The following is a 24,213-nucleotide window of genomic DNA, read 5'->3' on the forward strand; positions in this document are numbered from 1 at the left end:
TAATCTAGTTAATAGTAAAGTCTATACGTAATATATATATTACTATAAAGAAATATAATATTAGCAGAATATCTTTTAGAAAGTAAAAAAGAAAGATAGTAGACTTACTCTAGCTAATAATAGCATTAGAGGCAGAAATACGCTTTAGTAGCTTATATAACTCTACTACCTAATTACTAAAAGCTCTAGGCACTAGATACTTTTTTATAGATAACTTAGAAAGAACTTTAAACTTAGATAGGCTAGAGCTCTTAATAGAGAGGCTAAATTTCTTAATATTAGATAGAGTTTTATAGTAGTTAGGTAGTATAGTAGAGCGTAAAGTATTCTTACCTATAATACTCTAAAGCGTCTAAGAGGCGCTTAGCGCGTAATTAAGGTTAAAATCTATTTATATAATATCTAAGAACGTCTTAATATTAATCTACTTTTAAAGGCTAAGAAGAGATTTCTTATTATTAGAGGTAGAGAAGTTAAAGTTATTAAAAGGCTACGCGTCTAGCTTATTAAACTTATTAGTACTTACAGGTATAGGCTACGTAGTAATAGTAGCTAAAGAGTTCTTAGCTATAGACTTAATAGTTATCTTATTAGTAGAAGTTAGCTTAGTAGTAGTAGCCTCTAGCGTAGTAATAGTAGACACTTACTTAGGCGTAGCGCGTAGAAGAGCTTATAGAGTAGTAGAGTAGGCGTTATTAAAGTTAGAGAAGATAATAGACGCGCTCTTAATAAGAGGCTACTTAATAGTCTTACCTTTAGGCGTAGTATTAATAGAGCTAAAAGCTATAGTAAGAATACGTGTAGAATAATAGTAGTAGTAGTAAAGTAAAGAGTAAGAAGAGGTAGAAGAGTGCGTAGAAGAGTATAAGGCAGTTAAAGCGTAGAAAGAGTAGAAAGTAGTAATAAAGATATTATAGAAGAATTTACTTAATATATTTACTACCTAAAGAGCTATTAAGTCTATAGTAATAGACTTACTTTTCTTATAAGAACTACTACGTAACACTAGATTATAATACTAGAATTTTAAAGCTAGCTAGTATATAATAATACTCTTAGAATACATTAGTAATGTAAGAAGAATATTATAATACTATAATATAGAATGCAATGCATTTTAAGTAGTTAGAAATTTAACTAAAGGCTACTTAGCTAGAGCTATAGTAAAACTCTAACTAGACATCTTAAGTAGGCGCTTAGATTAGTATCTACTAATAAGAAAAGGCTCTTAGATAGGCTAGAGAATAGCTTTAAAAACCTTAGAAATAGATCTTAACTTTATAGAAGAATTATTTTAATTTAGAAAGACGTTAGAAGATCTTCTATATAACTATAAAGGCTGCTAAGGCTATTACTATTAGTACTTCTTAATTATAGCTTAGAATCTAGTATTATTATAATAACTACTAAAAACCTAAGAATATTATAATAGAAAGATTATATCTAAACAACATTTAGAACCTAAAGCTAAAGAAGAAAAAACTTTCTTTCTTTTAAGTGTAGAAGAAAAGTAATATAGGTTTAGCTATTACAATATTATAGGCGTAAGAATGTAAGGTAATAAGAGAAGACTTAGAAGTATATTATAATTTTATTTACTATAACTATAGAGTAGAATAGATAGACCTAAGAGTTAATTAGAGAGAAAAGAGACTAGAGAACTACCTACGCATAGAAGAGCTAGCAGAGCTAGAAGTTATAGAATTAGTAGAAGTTAAAGAAGAAATAGACTTAGTAGTTCTAGTAGAAGTAGTAATAGAAGTAGTAATAGTAGAAGCCTTAGACTTAATAATATTATTACTAATAGTATCTACTTTATTAGCAATAGCCTTCTTAGGCTTAGACTACTTATAAGGTTAACTATAATCTCTACCTAAAACCTAGATAGAAGAAGAAGTAGCATAAAAAGCGTAATAATAAAGTTTTCTAGTTAGCGTAATAGGCTTAAGAACACTAGCAGCTAAACTACTATTAGGCCTAATAGAAAGCGTAGCGTCTAGATTAGGCTAGCTAGTAGATAGATTAGACTTCTTAGGTTAGCTCTAACTCTTAGAGATAGTTAACCTAGACTTATTATTACTTTTACTAAGAATCTTTAAGCGTAGTAATAATAACTAAATATAAGGCGCGCTAGTAGAAGTAGAAATAGCTTTAGTATTAGAAGCTTTTTTAGGCAAATTGTAGCTAAGATTCTTTAGGCTTAGTTAGAAAGCTAAGTTATAACTAGCGTTAATATTACTTAAATAGTATCTGTACTAAGTAGCTATACTATTACTAGCCTAAGTAAATAAGGCCTTATTACTCTCTTTAGATATAGTAGTTAGCTTCTTACTAGCCTTAAGATAAGTAAGAACGCTCTTAGAGAGACTAGTAATTATATTAGAGGTAACTATAGACTTAGTAGCTATAGTAGACTTAAAGCTACGCCTTACTACTTAGGTCTCTAGAAGAATATATTAGTAAAGATACTAGAAATAAGAAAGTAAGTGTCTAAAGAATAGTTAGCGACTTACTACAAAAAGAGTAGACCTAATAATTACTATACTTTAAGTAATTAGTATAAACTTTACTCTTTATTAGCTAGCTATTAATATAGACCTAGATATACTAGCTAAATATCTTTTTATAATTTAATAACGCACACTAACTATAAATAATAATCTTAATAGAAGAATTCTTAACTAAAGAGTTAATTACACTAACTAACTTAGCGCTAAAATAATAAGATAGTATAAGCACCTCTATATTAGAGTTAAATAGCTAGCGCGTAGACTTATTATCTAACTAAAAGAATTTACTAATAGTTATCTCTAGATTAGCTAAGTAGAAGTTGCTATAAGCGTTAACCTATATATTAGACTAATAGCTTTTCTAATTAGTAGCTAGAATAGATAGAGAAGGCCTAAGTATACGTTCTACGCTTTATAAGGTATGTAAGTAATTCTATATATCTATAGTAAAGCTAAGAGTAATAATATAGGCTCTCTAGTTAGTTACTAATAAGATAGAAGATATTAGAATAATGTTTAGTTAAAAGGCTCTAGAGAAGAGAAAAGACTTACGCTAGGTAATATACTAGTTACAACTAGAGTTAGAAGTTTTATACTTATATAACTTTGCTATACGTATACTACGCCTACTCTCTTTAATAGCTTTAGTTAGAGTAAAAATAGAAAAGCGTAGAAACTTACTTTAGTTCTTCTACTTCTTAGAAAGGCAAGACGTAGGCGTCTAAGAGGCTTTTATTAGAAACTTAAGAGCTAACTTAGGCTAAGAATAGCTAGTAGAGTTAACGTTATAGATAGAGAAGAGTAGTAGAGTAGTATTAGATATATTAGTTATAATAGTATTAGTTTAGCTAATACTAGCGCTAGTCTTAGCTTTAATTAAGAGCGTAGTCTTAGGCAAAGTAAGTAAAGTAGATTTAGCTAATAGCTGTTTAGGCGCACGCAAAGGTTAGAATAATAGCGTAGTATTATTACTAGTACTCTTAGTTATAAGCTAAGTAGTAATAGTAGTAGAATTATCTATAGCCTTAGGCTTAATAGTTATTTTATTAGTAGAAGTTAGCTTAGAAAGCGCAAGCGCGTGCGTAGTAATAGTAGTAGCTTACTTAGCTATAGTAGGCTTAAGAATAGGTATAGTAGTAGAGGTAGCAAAGCTATTATTAGCCTTAGATATAATAGCTAGCTTAGTAGTAAGCTTCTAAGTATAGAAAGTAGATATAGTAATTAGTAAAGTGTTTATAGTAGCTAACTTACCTTTAGAGCGCGTAGGTAAAGCTATAGTAGAGAAAAAAAGTTAAGGTAGAGTAGAGTAGAAAAAGAGAAGAAAATAGAAAGAGAATAGTAGAAGGCTACGCGCGTAAAGGCAGAGTTAAGAGTAGTAATTACTATGCGTATAGAGAAAAGTTATAATATTATTATTTTAATAGTCTAGTTACTAAGCGCTAAAGAGCTCTTAAGTAAAAAAGTAGAGTAACTAGCGTATAAATTCTAATAGTAGTATAGTACGTATAAACTTTCTAGAATATCTCTATAAATATACTAGCAATATACTAGAGATAATAGAATATCTATTAGAGAAAAGGCTAATATTATAGAGAGTTAAGCGCTAGACAGGTAGGCGCTATAAAAAAGTAAAGATTAAACCTAAGAAAAATATAGATCTAAGCTTAAGAGATTATTAGCTGCTAATATTAAAAGTAATTAAGATAAAGTTTAAAATACACTAGAGAAATAGAGAAAGAGGCTATAGGCTAGCAAAAGAGATTAAATTAAAATAAGAAAAGTAATAGAGGGAGATATACTAAGATAAGAATAACCTAAAGAGATTTTGCATTTAGATTTCTAGGCAGAAGTTTAGCGTATAGTATATTTAGATTAAGTAAATAGAATCTAGTAATATAATAGGTAGAAAGAAATGTCTAAAAGCTATTCTTTTGTTTATACTTAAAAAGAAGAGAAGGTCTTCTTCTTAAGTGTAGAAAAGATATAGTAGTAAAACTAGTAATATAATAATAAGCTAAATAGCTATTAGGCTTAAGAGTTAGTGCGCTAGAGAAAGCTAGGCCTAAATAGCGTTTAGACAAGAATAACAACTAGATACATATATAATACAATTAACTGTATTAAGCACCTATTCTAATAGAGATACTTATAATCTCTCTACTATAGTAATATAAGCCTTAGTACTAATATTAAATTCTTTATATAAGGTAAATATAACGCTCTTAGATAACTCTATAAGAGAGTTCTTACCTAGACTACTACTACTAGCAATAATAACTTTCTTATTAATATTAGAAGCTAGAGCTAGAAAGAGTTTAGGATATAAGTAAGACGTATCTTATTTAAGGTTTTAAGATAATAAGGGGGATTAGATTAGCAGACTAGTAATTAATAAGCCTACGGGCATGCCCTAACGTCTTCCGCAGCGTGACATCGGGCTACCCCAGAGAAAGACCGTTGCCAGCCAAGCAGATCTTGCAAGGGCCACTTTCACTTTGACTGCTCGCGAGCATGGCTGGAGCGATCATTCGACGTTATGCGGGATCTGCAGAACTCCTTGCCTTATCTCGCGTCCACATGCGTCTGAAAGATGACGACAGACGTGAGCAACAAGCGCCTAACACGCTACTACGCGTAACGCGCCATTGGTGGCTTTCCGCCGAAACGAACGCGATGTGCTGTAGCAACGGAACTTCCGATGCGGCCATCGCGATAGTACCTGTTGTTGCTCACGGAAGTGACTGCGAAACGCCTCAGGCTGGCTTTTTAGTGTTGGTTGTTCGAGGTGTCTTACAGGGCCACCCTACTTCTTTGAGCACTGCCACCAGAAGGGCACTTTTGCAGGAACGCATACTGCGACGAATTTCGGGCCAATGGCCGAGTGCGAACTTCTCTTACAGCGCGATGGATCGTAGATGGTGGGGGTGAGGAGTTGGGATTATGTCACGTCTGATGCAAGCGACGGCTCCAGATACCTTTTACGCGTTCGACAGTGAGGTGGAGCGGTACGACAGCTTTCAGATGGCGAGCAGATGCACGTTTCATGTGGTCTGCTGAATTACCCCTGAGAATGCGGCCCTAGGTTAGTAGCGCTGGGGGTCCCTGCAGCGCCGGCGCGGCGATCTCCCTTAGAGCATCGTGAGGCTCGACGCGTTCAGAATTTGAGATCGCGAAAGGAGAGATCACCATGGACAATATTGATCACTAGAGGGAGTTGCTGCAGCGCCGGAAACTCTCCGTGCAATAGTCGCCTGTTCTAGTACCAGACAGGTGTGGAGGCATGCATGCCTGGGTGCCTGCATGCCAAGGCAGCCTCTTAGTGCCCTCTTGAAACCCGTGAAACAGACCACGGATGTTGCTCTTCTAAACAAGAGCCGTCCGTCTCCGCCCGGAAATTGGACGATCAATGTCTTCCTGGCGGCCTAAGAACTGAGCTTATACCCATCCGTATACCGTCAAAAGCTTCTCGAACGCTTCCATTTCGCGCGCACTCGCCCTCCCTACATAGTAACCACAGCTCTGCCCGCCCAAGACGGACCGTGAACCACCAATCTCCGGCATGATACTGGCGATTGCGCATACATCGAGATAACATGGAGGCCGACGACGCTCAACTCTACCAATTCAGCACCCCTCAGCAGAGCAACTCGTTCAAGCGCGCGCGGCGCAGTCTACAAAGCTCCACGCCCTTGAGCAGCGTGACCGAGAGTGTCACTTCTTCCCCCCGTCACTCTGGCCAGAACCAGTTGGCACCTCAGCTCTTTGACCATGTCAATGCGCTGAAGCATCTTGATGACCAGCAGATCCTCCAGCTACTTTCCGTTGCGCGCAATGGAGGTCAGTCAACGTTCAGCCCTGGCGGCGCGTTGTATGCTCACGCGTATCCAGATGGTATGCGTCGGTCGGGCGCCGACCGATCGTCCATGTCGACCGTCGGAAGCCGCGCGTCATCATACCTGAGTGTACCATCCAGCAGAGTACCCAGCATGCTCTCGGACCCGCGCTCGTCCATCGCGTCTACCGACTCGTCCTTTACACACTACAGTGCCGCATCCTCGCGCCTGTCGACCGCATCATCTCGTCTCTCCACAATCTCCACCACATCGACGCCCGCGCCCAAGAACTTTGCCTGCACATTTTGCGACAAGGCTCTCAAGTCGAAGCCATACTGGAAGTCGCACGAGGAGGAGTTCCACGAGCAGCGACTTACCTGGAGATGTCCCGACTGCGAGCAGATCTTCCATGCTGGCAAGCGGTTCCGTGAGCATCACACCAAGCTACACGTAAGTCAGAATTACCCTCATCTAGATTCAAGACTAACATCTCACAGGGCTGTGAACACTGCAAGCAACCGAGAGAAAGCGGTCAACCCACGAGCAGGAAAGCATCGCCATGCGTCAAGAAGTACGAGATCGTCATGCACGACAAGGACGCCTGGGGTTGTGGTTTCTGTGCTTCTCTTCTAACCACCTGGGAAGAAAGATGCGAACACATCGCTCTTCACTTTGAAGAGAAGGGCGGATCCAAGTGGAACTTCACCAATGTCATCCTCGGTCTGCTGAAGCAACCCGAACTTAACAGCGCATGGAACCAAATGATGCTCGATCGCCATGGCGACGAGTCGAACTGGCCGTCGCTGGCGTGGGAGTCTAAGAAGTGCAACCGCTTACGGTATAAGCTCGAGACCAAATGGGATACACGCGTTTTCGACATTGAGAAGTTGGTGCAGGACACCTACGACTTGGCGGAAATCGAGGTGAAGGACGTCGTCGAACCCACGACTGAAGTCACGCCCGAAGCCCCGGACTCCCTCGACAACAGTCAAGGCGAAATCGTGGAGTTCAAGTTGGAGTCGAATGACTTCATGACGGACAACAGGTTGCACAGCTCGCACGGCCTACCGTCTGACAACAGGCTCCACAGCTCGCACGGTCTGCCGTCTGAGCATATGATGATGGACATCGACTCTGTGGAGCCCCCACAGATGCATCACCAAGATATCCAACAATCACAATGGCCAGTCAGCCAGGACATGCACCACAGCATGAGCGCGGCGACCGCCATGGGTGGCTTCGGTGCTTTCGATACCACCATGACGTCGATGCCAACGGACTTTTCGCAACCGATGGCGCAAAGCTTCCAGCCTCAGCAGCAAAGCTGGCCAAACGCCGGATTTGCATCGACGCCCGATCTACTGAGCTACCAGCAGCCGGCGCCATACATGGACTACCAGCAACCCAAGGAGATGGTGTCTGTACCCACATCGCAGTACTCCAACTTTGCGCACTACCCCCGCCAAAGCCTCCCACCAAACTTCTTGCAGCAGCAACAGCAGCAGCACCAACAACAACAACAGCAACAGGCGCCCAGCACGCCAACCTCTCGTCGCTATGTCCCCAGACTAATTAATATTTCGAACAACTCGAGCCACCGCGGCGTTCAACTCGAACAGCCACCGCCGCCACCACCCAAAGACGAGCACCAAAACCGCTTCTCCCGTCTCATCATGAGACGGCGCCCAAGCAATATCTCCCAGCACAGCATCGTCTCGCACCGCGATATGGGCGGAACCTGGGGCGACGATTCCAACTGGGGATAACTCTGATTCAGCACTCTCTCCACCGCGCATACACGCACATAATACCACCTTTTGCACCCTCGGCTGGTCCGACCACGCACACTCTCCTTAGAAACAAACAAATAAAGCACCGCAACAGGTGACTCCGAACCTCGCTGTTCGTCCCTGGGTCCTGGCTCCGCCCTGCACCCCTCGACGAAGCGAGCTACACGACACCTCAACGGAGATAGTACCCACACACAAGACGCTTCATCAGCGCTTGCCACTTGTTTTTCCTTTACCGTTTCCTTTCTCCTTACGTATACAACAGTGTTTCCAGCGGGATGGGATGAGGATATACCCATATATGCAGCGACTTGCCTTTTTTCCCACCTTGTTTGTTGTCGCTGTTTCGCCGCAACGTAGTTTAGTGTCTTTGTTGAGAGTTTTCAACTATCTTTGCTTGCATGCACATGCACCTAATACCCCCGCACCTCTTTTTTCATGTTGCCATTTGGTTGCGACGCTATTGATGTAATGATGGGGTTTGGAATGAAATATCTAGGATAGGGAAGGAAGAATGGGATGGGCAGGGCAGATACCATATAGAGTTACTTCAATGTGCTTGTTAACTTGTTTCAAACGTTGACTTTTGACTGGCTGGGTGATGTTTCGTGTTACTACTGTGCTTCATGCGTTGGATTTTGAAAGGCTTGGTGTTGTCGTGTCATGGCACTTGTTCTTGTTTGCGCGCTCGTCTCGTGATGATCCGATTGCAATGACTTTGACGGTACTTTGGGTGGTTGGGTATGTGTCATGGCACTGTGGAAGAGACATTACGTTGCAACGGTTGATGTCAACGTGAGGGTATTGATTGCATTCTGCAGGTCTTACATTTAGTGCCTCTAGATACCTCACGCCGCCCACGTCAACTCCACAGTTCGCTATCTACAAGACCACACGTCCACCCATGTACCCCTGCATGCACCTATGCTGGTCAGAAACGCAGCGGAAGCACAACCAATTCTTGTCGTTGAAAAGGTGGTTGGCCAGCTTTTCATCCGCAAATCTGATGGCCGCGTCCCTAACCTTGGTGTCGACAGGAAGGTATCGCTTGTCGTTGCGAGTAAGGCCATTTCCGAAATTAGCCAAATCGATCACCATTGACGCATGCTTCTTTCGCTGAGGTGCTGGCACCTTGAAGGCGCACAGCACCTTCTCGATCTGCGCCTGAAGGATGTCAGGCTGGGCTTTCCGAAGCCCAGAAAGGCGCAGAGAGCCGTGCTTCAGCTGCTTGAAGACGACGTGGAACGTCTCAGGAGGAAACTCCTTCCTGAGGTCCCTCACGATCTCGTTAGTGGACTTGCGCTTTGGCGCCACGCTCTTGCCGCCCTCGGGGTCGCCCTTGATGCGGGATTTGGACCCAGATGCATGCATTGTAGGCTTCACAGGCTCTTGAGGCTTCGCGTTTGATTTGATGGAAGCCAATGTCTCCGCCCGGCTTGCTTCAGCCTCTTCCACCAGTCGATCAACCTTGGCTTGTAGACGGCTCATGGCCCCCATCAGCTCCTCGACTTTCGTATCAGCCTTGATACGCGCAGTCCTCTCTTCCTCCAGAATGCTCAAGATCATCTCCAGCTGACCCTTGTTGGGAGAGGGCGCCAGGTCAGTCTGAGTGGATGTGGACTTCGATGGGACGGAGTCTAGAGAGACCGCCAGTGACGAAACGATCTTGGGAGGGGAACCATCTTTGCTGATGAAACTGGGTGATGATGGTGAGGGAGTCGAAGTGTGTCGTAATCTCTTCTCCTTTGGCTCGGCCGATAAGCTAGGCTCTAGTGTTGAAGGAGCTGTGAACGATGTTGAGGAAGCACCAAAGTCAAAGACGAGTTTCGGTGCTGTGACTGGCGGCATTGTCTTCTCCACGGATGCGGCAGCAGTAATTGGGCTTGTATCAAGACCGCCAGGCGCCAACTCGCCATTAGGCTTCTTGGAGCGCGACCCTTTTTTCAGAGGTGCCAGCTTTCTTTCTGGTACCTTGGCTTCAATGGACGGGAAAGGCTTGTCTGCAGGCTTCGCCTCTGTATCAACCTTGTTGAATATGGACGCACCATCGGGGCCGACGAAGGGGTTTGCTACTGCTGATACCGCTGGAAAGCTCATAGCTATACCAGGAAGCTGCAACGGGGAAGCATCGTCGGGTGGCGAGACGATAACCTCGGGAATGTCATTATCTTTCTGGACGGGTTCTACAGTGACAGCCTCCAAGGCAAGGTCCGTCTGAGGTGGCAGCGGACGAGCGGGAGTGGTGTTGGGTGTAACGCCTTCCGGGTACTTTGTAGCGTCTCTTAGTAGCTCTGAGAACTCCCGCCAGTCGGCTGGAAGATCGTCACGAATTATCTCAAGCCTCTCAATGAACTCTGAACACACTTGGTGATAGTCTGTTACATCCGTCCTATTGTCCCATGTTGACTTCTCGAGTCCTCTGACATACGCACGGAGAGCCGCGTCTGACAGGATGAGCGTCTGCTCGGGACAGTCGCTGGGGACCTTGTTGCGACACTCAATCACAAGATCAACTGTTCTCCGCGCATAGTTCTGGCGTTCTTTCGCTTGACTGGCTCTGTCGCTCATGGTGTATGTTGGGGTAAAGGTGGGCTGCTTGGTATCGTCGGGTAAAGGTGGATCGTTTGGTATCGTTGAGGTAAAGGTTGACTGTTCAGTGCCGTGAGTCGGAAGTTCTGCACTTGAGGTGGAAAGGATGGTTTAAAAAAGAAGTAGAACTGTACCGTGCGATTATATAGTATAACGCGAGGCTGTGACTTCGAAGTGAATTGGAGTGTTTACGCCTTGGCGCTCAGTCGCAGCGCTGCACAATAGCAGACGCTGGTATTGTCGCTGAAGCGCAAAGGTGTCGCAGAGTGCGCTAGGAGAGGCCGTGTCTAGCAGTATCACTGGTGAAGGTGGAATTATGAGAGATTGACGAGACTTGTTGCTGGACGCAGCGGGGGTTGTGGAGATTTGAAAAGAGGAAAGTTTGAGCCCAGGCGGGGAATACAGAAACGCAAGTGCGAGTAACTGTTAGCGCTATCAAAAAGCGCACAGGCTATGCGGTATATGTTCGCAGAAAATGGTGGAGCGCGTGACGGGTATTGGCCAAGACGCGTTTGCGCTGAGAGCCTTTCACTACGTCTAACGCAAATCACACACCTTCCGACTAAGCATCCTGGCTCCTGAATGAAAGTGTGATACTGAACACCGGCAGTATATCTATTGGGTCTGTACGAGTATCCAGAGTGACACCGACGTTGAGGGTATTCACCGCTAAGAGTTTGTCCATTAGTATAGTTTGTCGGTGACGTAATGAGCCTCGAAAGCGCAGAATGCGACAAACGCTTGTGAGAAACTCCGCATGCGTTTCTTGACTGACCGATGTCTCCGCAAGGAATACCAGATCTGCTCTTTCTAGTGATGTGAACGTGGTTACTTACAGGCCATGTGTACGGGCCCCCAGAAGCCTGGGGACAGCAGAGGGAAATGGCGCAATAGCATTCAGAAGATGAGAAAGCATTTTCCCATATATAAAAACAAACAACGAGTGCTATCCGAGTACAAGGATCTTAGTTCTTCTACTGAAAGCTCTAATGTGTTATCTCGTCCTTCATGGTGGGCGTTCGTGTTGGGACGTTGATATGTACGCTGTAGTAGCATGGGTGATGATCTAGACATGACGTATCAGTGTTCGATGCGTGCGGAAAATCAAACAAAAACGCCAGTTATTCACGTATGCGACGCGATGGTGAAGAGGAAGGAAAGAAAGGGCTGGCGTTGAGGTTGGATTCGGCTGGCCCCACTTCGGACGGACCGCTCCGACATGAGCCCGCAAATCACCCAGACCACGGAGCGTCTGGCGTCCTTCAGTTGCCAGCCTAGGGCGAGGTGTTCGCTTGTAGATGACTTGGTGGTTGCTCATTTCGAGTAATAATCGCCCTGTGCGACATTTGCATGCGTGAACTGCGGCGCACGACGTTTAGATTCGCACCTGGGCAAGGTCCCGCCTGGATGATGACACCACGGCAGGATTGGTCAATTCGGCTTGCACGTACACTTGGGGTAAGATCGAGTCAGATCGCGCGCAGGTAATCTGCGTGCCGTTGATGACAGCGGGAGCGATGCGAATAGCGCACTTGTTCGAACTTATTTCTGAGTGCAGAGAGCATAAGTTTTCATAGCGAATGATCGGCATTCACCGGAGTCGTTCCGGCATCACTAGTATATCATTCATTCACACTTCCCGATTTCAATAGCTTTGGTGCCCTCAAGGCGGCCATCAGCACTAAAAATGTGGCTAGATCGTTCCATGCTACAAGAGGTTGTCGTAAGCGCACACCATATCCTCTAGCTCGTGCTTTCTCCCGAGCAGGTACGCGCGGTATAAGCAGGTCGACGAACAGCGAAGAAAGAACCAGAACCTGCGAAAGAAACGTTATCAGCGAGGTTGTTCCAATCCAGGGCTCACCTGCCATGAGGAATCGCAAGATCGACTTACGCAGCAAACATTGACAGTCCATACGACCATCTCATAAGCTCGCAACCGTACAGGTTTTCCTTCCATGCCTCCGCACACCCGCGTTCGAGATACCAAGGCCGGAGACTAATATGCTCTGGATCTGACAGGTCGCCCGAGTTTTGGATCGAGGCACTATACATCCACAGCCCCGCCAGTATGATATCGTACAACGCGTTGACCGTGATCGAGGAGTGGAAGTCGAGAGTTTGCTTGCTGAAAGACATGATTGAGAAGCGGACGAGCCATGTGAACAGGGTTATGATGGCAATGCATAGGTTGCATAACGTACAGCTGGTTGAAGTGTTAGAAATCCAAATGGCTGCTGTTTTGAGGACGTGGGAGGATACCTTTCATCCCATATCAATGGTATGGGTGGTGATTTCCGATAGTTCGCATAGTCGTATACACGTTGGATAGGATCGGAATTCCAGCCTTTGGTGCCGCCTTCTTTCCATAGTATGCTGCGGAAGCGATCGGGATATGCAGTCGCAAAGAGAGATACGAGCGCGATGGCTAATATGAGATCAAACAATGTGGCACTGAGAAAGATCAGATAGGGATTGCGGAGCATGGTGAGCGTGATAATAATTGAGGAGCGACAAGTCCGACTGCCAGTTTCACCGAACGACATAGGAGCCGTGCAATGGGATTGTTATGTCGACTCAGTGATTGATTTGACAGAGAACGTGCGCTAGCGCGATGTCAGCTCAGTTGTGGTTGTCTCAGGTGCTCAGCGCCACCCCATTCAAGGAAAACATAGAACACCCTGGAGCTTACATGGACGCTACGCCTCCATATTTGCTCATCGTTGGTCTAATGTAGGCCCTAGGCCTGTTCGGTGTTTTCTTTGTACAAGGTGAGCGCGTCGTGACAGCAGCAGGATTCGGAAGAGAGACATCGAATCTCCGTCAATCATCAAGCCTATCAGCACCGAAGACATGTAGCAATGTGGAGTGAACTACAGTGACAGCAATGCCTTAGCCTGTTCTCTTTGCATTAGCTTGTAGTTCAGTAGGGAAGAACGCCAAGCAAAGTTGCGCAAATGGCCTCATTCTGACTTTCGAGAAGACACACCTCAAATAATGCCAACACGATGTTGCGAAATTAGTGCGATTAGAAAAGTGCGCCGATATGCGCCCATTCCCATGTGCCACCTCGCATCTTGTGTAAGTGGAATGGCTTGCCACATGCACTAACAGTATATGTACGTTGGGTGGAACACGAGAACATCATCAGATCCCGCAGTGTATCGTAAAGCAAGTCGGTCATCTATGCTCATTACATTATGCATGCGCGCATATATTCTGCGCTTGTCTAAGCCATGGTGGTTGATGCTCACCAGCTCTCCTGTCTTGCGACTAATCATCTAACTCCTGCCCTGCTCTTCAAGCTCTCTTAAGCCTTGCCAAACCCCTCCATTGCCCTCACGGGCCTCGCCGTAATCGCTACTTTTCTAACGGACAGCATCGTCATCTGCGTTTCCTCACGTCATCTCTCTTCGTAATGCCCCTTCCATCGGAAGCTCACTGCTTGAGAGCTGAGCCGATAGTGAGTGTGAGTTGAGTGTAGTAGCTGGCTCATCGGGTCTTCTCTGCAGGTGCATACCTCCTGGCGGCTCTTCATAGTCGGGATCTTTTGGCAAGTACCACATGGCGAGTCAAGCTTGGTATAGTGGAGGCAGCGTGCCGAGGTAAAGATTGGGTTTGGGGGCTATGATGGCTTGAGCGTTTGTAGGAGGATGGTGTTGGTGGCTTGAGTCGTGTGTGCGAAGGATCCATCCGTGGATCACGTTCCCACCTCATACAAGAAAAAAACCGAACAGGTCTAGAGCCTACATTAACGCTAGGCCACCTATCTAGTAGGTTTAAATGTTGATGTAGGCTGCAGGCCTGTTCGGCTTTTTCTCAATTGACGTGTTCCGGTCATGTGACTGTGACGTCAGATGCGCGTCCTCCCGCAGCGGCACGACTGTGCCACATGGACGTCAACAACAAGTGCGCTCATGTCCGAAGTGACACTTGCCTCCCACGTCGTACAATGAAGCACCTCACGTTTTCCGAGAAGCCGCCGTGCTACGCGCCTGCTTCGTGCATCAACGTCTCTACCCCCAACATGCATCGCTGTGGCTAGCCATCTCGACTCTGCGCCCCAACAACGCACTCATAACCGATCAAGGTTATATTCTTTCGTAACTTTGATTTCGTTCAGCCCCAATGAGCCCAGTCTCTCCGAAGGAGCCGATTCATTGTTCAGCGTGACGAAGGCAGCCGCCTGCGGTTTGATGCCTGGCATCCATTGCGAAGGAGGTGCGTTGAGATTTGATGTCGACGAGCCGTTGCTCTGTGTGCGGAACTTCATCCGGCGGAGACCGATACCGCCATCCTCAGTCGGGAGTGGAGGAGTTCGGCGCCACGAAGGAAGTGAACGGACGTTGGGAACGCAACAGCAGACGATACCGACAGCGACCTCGATTGGGGAAAAGCAGATACGCCACCACGACGCACCGATCGGATCATCATTGACGTTGCCGAAGACGTCGATCGCGCAGTCGATACGGAGGACTGCTAGGATAGTACAACTGTGTGGTGTCAGCAAGAGCTATTTGGAGCGAGCGCTTAGCTTCACGTACAAGCATCCAAGGAGGAACAAGACCATCACCCACGCCTTCTTCTTGCCTGAGAGATCTGCTGCTGCTATGGCAGGTATCGGGGCAAAGAGGATGACACTGTTGAAGAAGACGTGCAGCGATCCAATGATGATGCACGACTTCTTGCTCTGCAGCTTGCACTCCCCCGGTGGATGGCACATGCTGATCCAACCCGCGAGCGACCAGATGTACCAGATCGCGATGAGCGCCATAGACGCATAGCAAGCGACGCGAGCAAAAACTCTCTTCTCGTACAGGCGGAGGTAGGATTTCGCAAACGCCACCTGCACCGTTGCAACCGATGTGGCCCAACAGATATCCAGTGCGAATTGTATCTTGAAAGCCTGTTAGCCAACTCTCAAGAAGCCTCCAGCTAAACATACCCGCAGCCAGAAACGCTCCACAACGTCAAAGTTCTTCGTCGGGTCCGCCTGAATCTCATAGCTCGTAAGCCCTTCTCCGCCGAGGAACACCAGCACGTAAACTAGCGTAACCACAACAAAGCTCATAGCCTACGACTGTTAGCATGGTACCGCCGTCAGCATTCCATCGTCTTACCAGAGCAGCCAGCATCAGCGCATCTTCGTTGATCGTGTTGACCCGTCTGACACTCCTCGTGTACCATCTCGCCGCCACCGCTGCCGCAGCCACCGCAAGGCATAGTGTAGGCGCAATCAACAACGCAAGCTGCTTGCCATTGACAATGTCGAAACGATCCGATTGCTTCCCCGCCATGATCAATACTATCCAGCTCTTCTTCACTTCACCGCATACCGAGCGCACATCAAAGCCAAAGTCGTCGAAAGAGAGGGGCGTAACTGGAACCAGGATTAAAAAGCCCCGAGCGGAGCGAGTGAACGTAGATAAAGCCAAAGAGGCGATCCTCCCAATTGCCTGGTCCAGAGCACAGAGCTGTCATGCACTATGCTCGTTGAGTCCGCCGTCTTCAACGCCTATCTCGCGTCACCCAGGGTGCCTCAGCCGTGCGGCCCATGCGACAAGTGTACTTGTAGTGTTGGCCTTTCGGGAAGCAAGACCTAGTCAGGGAGCGCGGCGGGGCTCATGCTGTGCGCCGCTGATTTGTCGCACATCTGACGGTCCGACGCGGAACACGGCTAACCTGCATGCATCCCTGCCAGCCATATACCTGTGACCCAATGAAAGCTACCACACCGGCAGGCCCTCCGTTCATGGGGGCTTGCGCTTCCGGGGCACTGATGCGGCTAGCATGAGCTATTGCAGACAAAAAGCAATATAGCAAGCTGGCAATCCTTTGCCGTATTCTGGTAGGTTTCTTGATGATAGTTTCACTTCCCTCGAGGCGATCGGTTAGCAAAAGAAAAGTAACTCAACGCTATGGGCGATCCGCGCATATGTCTGCATCACGACGTGCGGGGTTGCCGAAGCTGAACACCCCCGAGGCGACGGTTGGCTTCCCCTATCGATCACGCAGCCCCCATGCTCATCACCGCGAACTGAAACAAGCCCGCCGCGTCGGCCGTTCTTCGTCGCGTGGTCTGCCAGGTCATGGTTCCGGCACAAGCGAGGTGGCGCCCTTCTATCGTGACCTAGAACACAAACTCCACCTACCAACAAGCCTAACAAGATTGTAACTTTGCTTCTCGAGATTCCCGGCACACGTTGAGACAGCATTCATGCCTGCTATATACTCTAACCTTCTTTCTTAACAGTCGTGCCGTCTCGCTCAACACTACACATATTAAAGGATGCCGCCCTCTCTTTTTTTTTCAATAGCGGCCCGATCGGTCCTCCGAAATAAATCTCCGACATGACACCGCAAATGCACACGCGTGCAACGGGAGAGTTACCGCAAAGATGCCTTCTAGAATTAGCCCAGAGATAAACCCGCATCTGGGGTATATCTCGCTCCGATCATACGATCCTGCAGCTCTTTCGGCCTAAAATCCTAGAGGTGACGTCGCAGGTTGTATATTGGATGAAGTCATCGGGCTAAGGTTCGGGCAGTAATGCGGTCGTCTGCGTGTCATATGCAGGGCAATAGGAGTGAGGGAGGTGGTGTCACGTGGGATGGGCTTATCTGGTGCTGTCACATGTGATTGGGGACGGCAGAGAACGGGTGAGTGAGTGAGAGACAATGCATTCGGAACTACAGAAACCATACGGTACGACCATGCGCGGAGGCATTCGCAACCGTGAAACCCGATAGACGCCAACGCCAAACCTATCCCAGGAGGTATTCAGTGACCTCTGACCCAGCCCAGACAAACTTCATAATGATGCGCGTCGACCTTCAAGACCCCAACACCCAAAAAACCCAAACGCCAAAACCACCCCAGGAGGTCGTCGCTTTCTTCTGCATCGGTGCAGTGAAATGCTAGTACTCAGAAAGGAGGTTCTATCCACCCCCAATACTCCCTGCTCGCCTCCTCCTCCCTCTCCTCCCTCTCCCTCTCCATCTCTTCCTGTGCCCATGTTGGGAACAGTACTTTCCTACACATAGGACAAGTATTGCACCTCTCAAACCAAGTCATGATGCAGTTGGTGCCGAAAACGTGTCCGCAGGCGTTTAGCTTTGACACTGGTTGCTCTTCATTGGTGTGGTGGCTGTGAAGAGGCTTTGTGGATTTGAGCCAACTTGACTTGAAGACAATTGTGTTGGCTGGGTATTGTAAGGCCAGTTCAAGGACTTCCTTGTCGGCGGCGGTGAGCTTGGTGGCGGAGGGGTTCTCGCAGGCCAAGTCTTTGGTGCAGATACTGCACGTGTCTGCTTCGCTGGCGGGCAGGAGGTAGGGAGACATACCCGCAGCGATGAAGTCGGCCTTGCAGGCGTAGACAGGTGTGGTTGAAGACATGTTTGTTTGTAGTGTGGTGAGGTTGTGTTGGTAGGTGTGGTGGTAGTGTTGGTAATAGTGTTTGAAGATAGTTGGGATAGAATGGTAAAACTTTCTTCGGATTTTGGACTTTGGATGTGATGGATGATGAAGAAAGGATAATGGAGAGAAGAGAGGGACAGAGCACTATTTATTGAGTTGGAAGCGTTTTTGTGACTCACACAGCACGTTGGTACTGAGTTAATTATTGAGTTGGAAAGCTATCTGCGACTCACGCTGCCCGTGGGTAATGAGTGGGTTTGCTGACCTTGGAGACCTCAGGAGTGGTGGTTACGTACTATCAGGAGCGCACGATCGCGCATTGTTCGCCGGAGCGCCATGCCGAACCTTAGATTTTCAGATAGCTGTGACTCAAGTCCATTGAAGGGCCTATGAAAAAAAGTCGTACTCATCACATGCCACGGAAGCCTAGAAGTCTCCACTGCGCTGAGGTTTCGCGGACTTTCGATTCGATACCAATGTGGGCTGCGGAAGTTCTGTTCGCTTCCTTCCATAGACGAGGTGCGGGTAAAAGTTCCGCATCAACGATGAACCAGATCTATTAGAATTACACCCACACTATAGCTCCTCAAACTTCTTGTCCCGTGCTGTGCTCAAGGCAGCAGTAGCACCAAATGCGATTCGACCCACATCATCTGTGGGTTTCTCGTCCCCGACGAACCCAGGGCACGCAGAAACAGTCTGCTTCCACTGCTTGTCCCCTTCGGCAGCGCTCAGAATATCAGCATGTGCCGTACCAGCCTTGACCACGAATTCTGCACCCAACCAAGGCATGAATGGCCTCATCCAAAAGGCGTACAGGGCAAGCACTAGTAATCCGAGAAGGTGAAGGCCGAGGAAAACGGACCCGGTGATGATCCCCCAAAGCGCGATATATGTCTTCTTGGTTGGAACGCCCGTATCGACATATACATTCCGCGATTGGTCGAATCCTCCCCATCTGTGGAATTGGCTCGGGTTCAGCCACTCCTTGTTGGCGAGGAAAGCGGCCACAGTGAACGCCCTACTTGCAGAACGTTCCGAATCAAAGAATGCAGCTAGTTGTCTCACGCGGCCAAGGACGTCGACTTCGGACTGGTAGTCGTAGTCGCGGAGGCACGGGCCCCCTATGGCAAAGTTGAGAGGCATATTCCCGAGGCAGTTGTTGCCGAAATTTCTGAACCATACTTCATCATCGACCTCAGGCCGATCTACAAGGAAGGCGGATGGATTTGAAACTCTTCTCTCGATGAAAGAGCCTTCGCCGAATAGTGCCAGTCCAATAGCAGTCAGCGGACCGATGTGATTTCCAATGGGTTGTCTCACATTTCCTGCGTATGTTTCGTTGGTTGCTCGTTTCTCATCTCGACTGGATCCGCTGGTTGAAGAGCCTCTAGCGCTGTCCAAGGATAGCTCATGGAGTAACGGCCCGGCGCGATTGCCGTTCTTGGTATTAGGAAGTTCGAAGTAGCCTAACGTCGAACGGGCGGTGATTTTCCACATAACAGGAGTGCGTAACGTTGAAGGCACCGAAATTGCGAGGAAAAGATCCTCGGTAATGTCCTGCCGGTTGTACGTAGCTTGCCAAGGCGTGCCAGAGATATTGGCGGGTATGCAAGCTATTATATCGAACTCCCGGTATCCCGTCTCTCCTCCACGGTATTGTGCGAAAAATACATCTTCTCTGTCGCGAACGCATTCGGTTGGCCACTCAGCGTCTGTCATGTTCCGGTATTCAATTGTGGTATTGAGGCGCGGTGCGTACTGAGGGTCAACATAGACACCGGTGCTGAAGTCCAAGGGAACGGGTGAGAACCAGGCATCTAAGCTCATCTCATCAAGTTGATAAAGACTCCTCGAGAAGCGGTTACAATTGGTGGCCACACTGAATGTATCGTAACACATGTCATTATCCAGTCCATCCTTCTGTTCATCGATCCAGAGGTAAGGCTCATGTTCTCTTTCCGCGCGCGATTCTAGAATGCTACGGAGTCGAACAACTGCTGTGTTTATGTCATTGTCGGTGCTGCTGATTAGAGCAGGTATATCAGCGACCCTAATCAGACCGGACTGTGTGCTGCGAGTTGGTATTCGTGTCGGAGTAACCTGGATAAACGTTGTCTGCAGAATCGGGAAGACAGCACCTGTATTCGAGTCAACACCGGCTTCCTGCCAAGATCTGGGCATGACTCACCCACTAAGGTCAATGCAAAGGCGAAGTACAATGGAAGACTTCCAACTTTAGACCACCTAGCCCACATTCTTGGGCTGATCCAGCCTTGATCTGCAAGCGCCATAGTCTGACGCAGATTCAACTTCGTTCTCGAGCTGCCAGCCTGGATATAGGCAGCGAAGGCTATAGAGCATATCGCTGAAGTGATGGGAATGGTGAGTAGGGCGACTACCGATTGCAGGATCTGTGCAGCCCTAAGGATCCTCTCGTGTTTAGCCAAGAGACGAGCTACATCTTTAAAGTAGTCTTGATTATCCGTATAGCTTAACTTGCTTCCAATCGGCCGGCTGCTCGCGACACAAAGAACGATCCAGGTAAATAGGGCGAGTGTAGCGTAAAAGATGAAGACCATCAGCGGCCAGAACGAAGTGTGGAGGGTCCTGACGATGGGCTCGCGAACGGTCATGGAAGACGCTCTCGACAGCCTCGACGTGTACATGGGCTCGTGAGTAGTTTCCGGGACCTTTGGTGCACTCGCATTTGCTTGTCTGGTCTCCTCGCTGACGCTGTGCATCTCATGCGACTCCCGTTGCTCCATGTTTGGTGTGATCGATCCGCCGGTAGGGAAGATGGGGAGTCAAGATTCCCGCTGTAAGGGATGTAGCGTAGATTTAATAAAGCATGCGGATGTTATCGTCTGACAGCGCGTAACTTGACTGCGCCGTCTTGGCTCTTGTCTTGGCGTGCAGTTTGTATTGAAGTTGGGGGCTAAGAGCGGGTGTCGGCACGAGGGAATGTGATCCTCCACCATCGTCGCACAGGGGCTCCAGAGGGAGGCATACTTGTACACCAAACGCAGTGCCAAACCCTTGTGAACCTATTCAAAGGCCAGCCCACAGATTAGTCAATGAGACATCATGGCGCAAATTCGAAGAGGGTCGTCCAACGCGTACACTTTTCGCGGCAAGTGCTGGTGTCTTATTTCCACCTCAGCCTTACAGGGCTGACTTCAGGCCTCCCACCACACCGGTAAAGGGTCCAGGCGAGGTTAGACGTCGTATAACCGACATACGACTCATTTCTTCGCGACCACTACTACGCCACGCACAACTCCGGTCCGCCCCCACCAGCCGAACATGGTTTTCGCGACACCAAAGCGACCTAAGCCTAATCCTAACATCTTGAGCCTGTCGTCTTGCTCTTTCAGGAATGCTGCCAGTGGCGCGAACACATGTTCTGAGATGTCGGTGATGGTGATGGCTTCAGGGTTGTATCCTATCTGCTCCAGCCTCTCGCGGTACCCCTGTGGTGTGGTGAAGTTCGCCCAGGGCGCACCCATGAGAGCAGTGAGAAGGCGAAGCGTCATCTTCTGAGCCCATGTAGCGGTAGGAGAGAGACATAGATCAAAGGCCATCCAGTTTGCTTCTAGCTCTGAGTGAGCGTACTCGATGATGGGCCAGCGTGAGGGGGCGAAGTGGTATGCTGTGTCTAGTGCCAACACCCAACGCTCTTCTGTATCGTCCTTCGCAAGCTGCAACTTTGTTTGCAGCTGTTTGTCCCAGGACTTGGGTTTCGACGCGTCGGTACAGAAGAGAGAGATCGTGGGGTTTCCAGTATCTTCCATCTCAGGAGATGCCATCTTCGTCGTATTCTTCCTGAGCTCATCAACTCGCCCCGAGGCGTATCGAGCCTGCACTGCATCTTTCGTCATGCCAATGTAGTGATGGAATGTGGCGCAGCGATCTCTTTCATCCCACCAGTCTTTGTCGCACGCTCGAATAGGTCCCTTGCTCATGAGATAGATGGTTTGGTCCCCGCATCCGAACCCCAGATCCACCAAGGCTCTTCTCCGTGCTGCTGGGCCTTTGTCGCTTGAAAGGCCGGCCTCAGCAAGGATTACGTTCAGCATGTCTCGGCAGGCTTCGCTTAGTGTCGTTGAAGTGGTGGCGTTCTTCCAATACCCCATGTTCATCCACATGGCTGTGGGAAGCTGCAGATGTAGCCGCCCATGTTGCAGCCCGTAAACTGAAGCCTTGTCTTCTTGAGCCCCCCGCGCTCTCATCATCAGCCAGAACAGTAGGGTCACCAGCCCTGCGCCGAGTATTTGCGTAGCAGACATTTGTTTGGCGTGTGGTCGTGATTGGTGCGACGCAGAATCGGGTGCTTGTGAGATTTCGCGGGAAGCTTCAACGAGGCAATGACGCTAGCCGTTTCCGTCGAAATGTATGACGAGACGCCATATGATACACACAACAGGAAGTCGCATCCTAGAACCCTCAATCCCGAATACTTTCACTTTCGTTCAAACACTTTGAATCGCCTACATCACTTCTTGAGTCCTGGGATGCTATGGGCATGTTGTCTTGCCCGGGTATCTACTCTATTGGATTACCTGCAAGGCTACGAAAGGACCAAGGGCAAGAGGATGCTCCATGCGTCACAGTCCGAGTCTGAATACGCTTGTCTTCATGAATCATTGATGCCTCCAGGGCACCGCGACGTCGAACGCATCAGCCACTCGCATGGCCGAGACAACGCAGCCTTCCAGGAGGACCATACCGTCCCAACACCAGCCGCCCACGAGCCACACATCGTCCTCGCCATTCCTCCACTGTGGCACTGACTTGTCATCTGTGCCGAAGTTCGAGCGCTTGTCAAATATGGCGTTGACGATGCGCTGGCTCTCCGGGCTGCGAAGAACGCGCGTGAACCGGCTCCGTTGAGCAACGCATTTCTCATCGAGAGGAGTGCATGGGCAAGTGGTTACTACGACGCCACATGGTTGGACATGATGTGATTCGGTCGTGTGCGTACCGGAGGTTGCTGTATTGAGGTGGATGAGCTGCGCGCCTTTCTTATCGACGTGCCTGGCGTCGCTACCGTGGAGGACTGCCCAATCCGTATGAACGACACTTTCTACGACTGCAGTTGGTATGCGCTGCATGTAGTGTTGCAGAGGTCTGAAGATACGGCCGACGACATCTGGGGCGACGGCTAGAATAACCTTGTCAAAGAATTCCGTTTTTTGAGCGTCTGACCCGCCCTGAGACCAGGTTATCCGAACGCCCTTTTCGGAGGGCTCTACCGCTGTTACAGTGGCCTCGAGAGTAACATCGATACCCTTGACCAGGCGGTCTTGTACCCCTCCTACGCCATCTGATACAGTATAGTGTGGTGCGCCGTGGCTCCTCCGCTTGTACTCGATGATATCGCTGGCAGGGAATGCGAGTAGCGACTCGTGTGGACAGGTGGATACGCTCGATAAGAGGGGGAGGAGGTAGTAGGTAACGAAGTAGGTTGGGCAATATGTGCGGTCCAGGTACTGCTGCATAGTCTCGCCTCGTCTAGGTTCGAAGAAGAAACAGCAGAGCGCGAACCACGAGTAGGCAAGCGTCAAATATAGCCATTGCATCAGGTACGAGGTCCTGCTAACTCTGCTCGGTCGGGACGCCATCTGGTGGAGGTTCGATGCATGTGTAAAATACGACGTGTCGCGGCGGCCAGTCGCTAAGGCCTCGGGGCTCGCATCGCGGCATTTCGCGAATTCGAAGAGGAAGGGCTGGGAGTTGTATTCGATGCGCAGGTAGTCGTACAGGGCCTTGAGGTTGTTGTAGTAGCCGCCCGCAAACGCGCGCATGGGCAGGTCCACGCGGGTGGAGGCGTCGGTGGCTGCATCGGGGATGGAGATGGAGGCGGCGTCTAGGGAGAGCGTTTTGCCCTAGAATTACTTTTGTGAGTACAGTCGCGGATAGAGTGGGTGTTAGGCGGCCTACCGACTCGAAGACCCTGACAGCATATCGCTGGCGGACATCGTGGAACAACAGGTTCGCGCTAACCAGTCCTGCCAGGCCAGAGCCTATTATTGCGACCTTCTCGCGTGGCTGCTCCATGCTGAGGTAGTCGT

General features: G+C 48.2%; 6 protein-coding genes across 6 annotated transcripts; 1 reads left to right on the plus strand and 5 right to left on the minus strand.

Annotated features, from left to right (window-relative positions):
* Positions 1–6,103: 6,103 nt before the first annotated feature.
* Positions 6,104–8,109, plus strand: J4E88_003695 (uncharacterized protein; the record flags this gene model as incomplete). The annotated part of the gene is made up of 2 exons (XM_049397343.1): positions 6,104–6,793; positions 6,841–8,109. The coding sequence occupies 2 exons, from the start codon at positions 6,104–6,106 to the stop codon at positions 8,107–8,109; spliced, it is 1,959 nt and encodes a 652-aa protein (XP_049256731.1).
* A 906-nt stretch (positions 8,110–9,015) lies between these two features.
* On the minus strand, positions 9,016–10,701 carry J4E88_003696 (uncharacterized protein; the record flags this gene model as incomplete). Its single annotated transcript, XM_049397344.1, has 1 exon — positions 9,016–10,701. One exon carries the CDS (start codon positions 10,699–10,701, stop codon positions 9,016–9,018), a length of 1,686 nt encoding a protein of 561 aa, XP_049256732.1.
* A 4,096-nt stretch (positions 10,702–14,797) lies between these two features.
* On the minus strand, positions 14,798–16,019 carry J4E88_003697 (uncharacterized protein; the record flags this gene model as incomplete). Its single annotated transcript, XM_049397345.1, has 4 exons — positions 14,798–15,215; positions 15,267–15,619; positions 15,668–15,796; positions 15,843–16,019. The coding sequence occupies 4 exons, from the start codon at positions 16,017–16,019 to the stop codon at positions 14,798–14,800; spliced, it is 1,077 nt and encodes a 358-aa protein (XP_049256733.1).
* Positions 16,020–18,715: 2,696 nt separating this feature from the next.
* On the minus strand, positions 18,716–19,861 carry J4E88_003698 (uncharacterized protein; the record flags this gene model as incomplete). The annotated part of the gene is made up of 1 exon (XM_049397346.1): positions 18,716–19,861. The coding sequence occupies one exon, from the start codon at positions 19,859–19,861 to the stop codon at positions 18,716–18,718; it is 1,146 nt and encodes a 381-aa protein (XP_049256734.1).
* A 1,523-nt stretch (positions 19,862–21,384) lies between these two features.
* J4E88_003699 (uncharacterized protein) lies at positions 21,385–22,287 on the minus strand (the record flags this gene model as incomplete). Its single annotated transcript, XM_049397347.1, has 1 exon — positions 21,385–22,287. The coding sequence occupies one exon, from the start codon at positions 22,285–22,287 to the stop codon at positions 21,385–21,387; it is 903 nt and encodes a 300-aa protein (XP_049256735.1).
* A 495-nt stretch (positions 22,288–22,782) lies between these two features.
* Positions 22,783–24,199, minus strand: J4E88_003700 (uncharacterized protein; the record flags this gene model as incomplete). Its single annotated transcript, XM_049397348.1, has 2 exons — positions 22,783–24,027; positions 24,083–24,199. 2 exons carry the CDS (start codon positions 24,197–24,199, stop codon positions 22,783–22,785), a joined length of 1,362 nt encoding a protein of 453 aa, XP_049256736.1.
* Positions 24,200–24,213: the final 14 nt, after the last annotated feature.

This window comes from Alternaria novae-zelandiae (genome assembly GCF_023758075.1).
Source record: "Alternaria novae-zelandiae strain BMP 2774 chromosome Unknown scaffold_6, whole genome shotgun sequence".
Taxonomy (NCBI): Eukaryota; Fungi; Ascomycota; class Dothideomycetes; order Pleosporales; family Pleosporaceae; genus Alternaria; species Alternaria novae-zelandiae.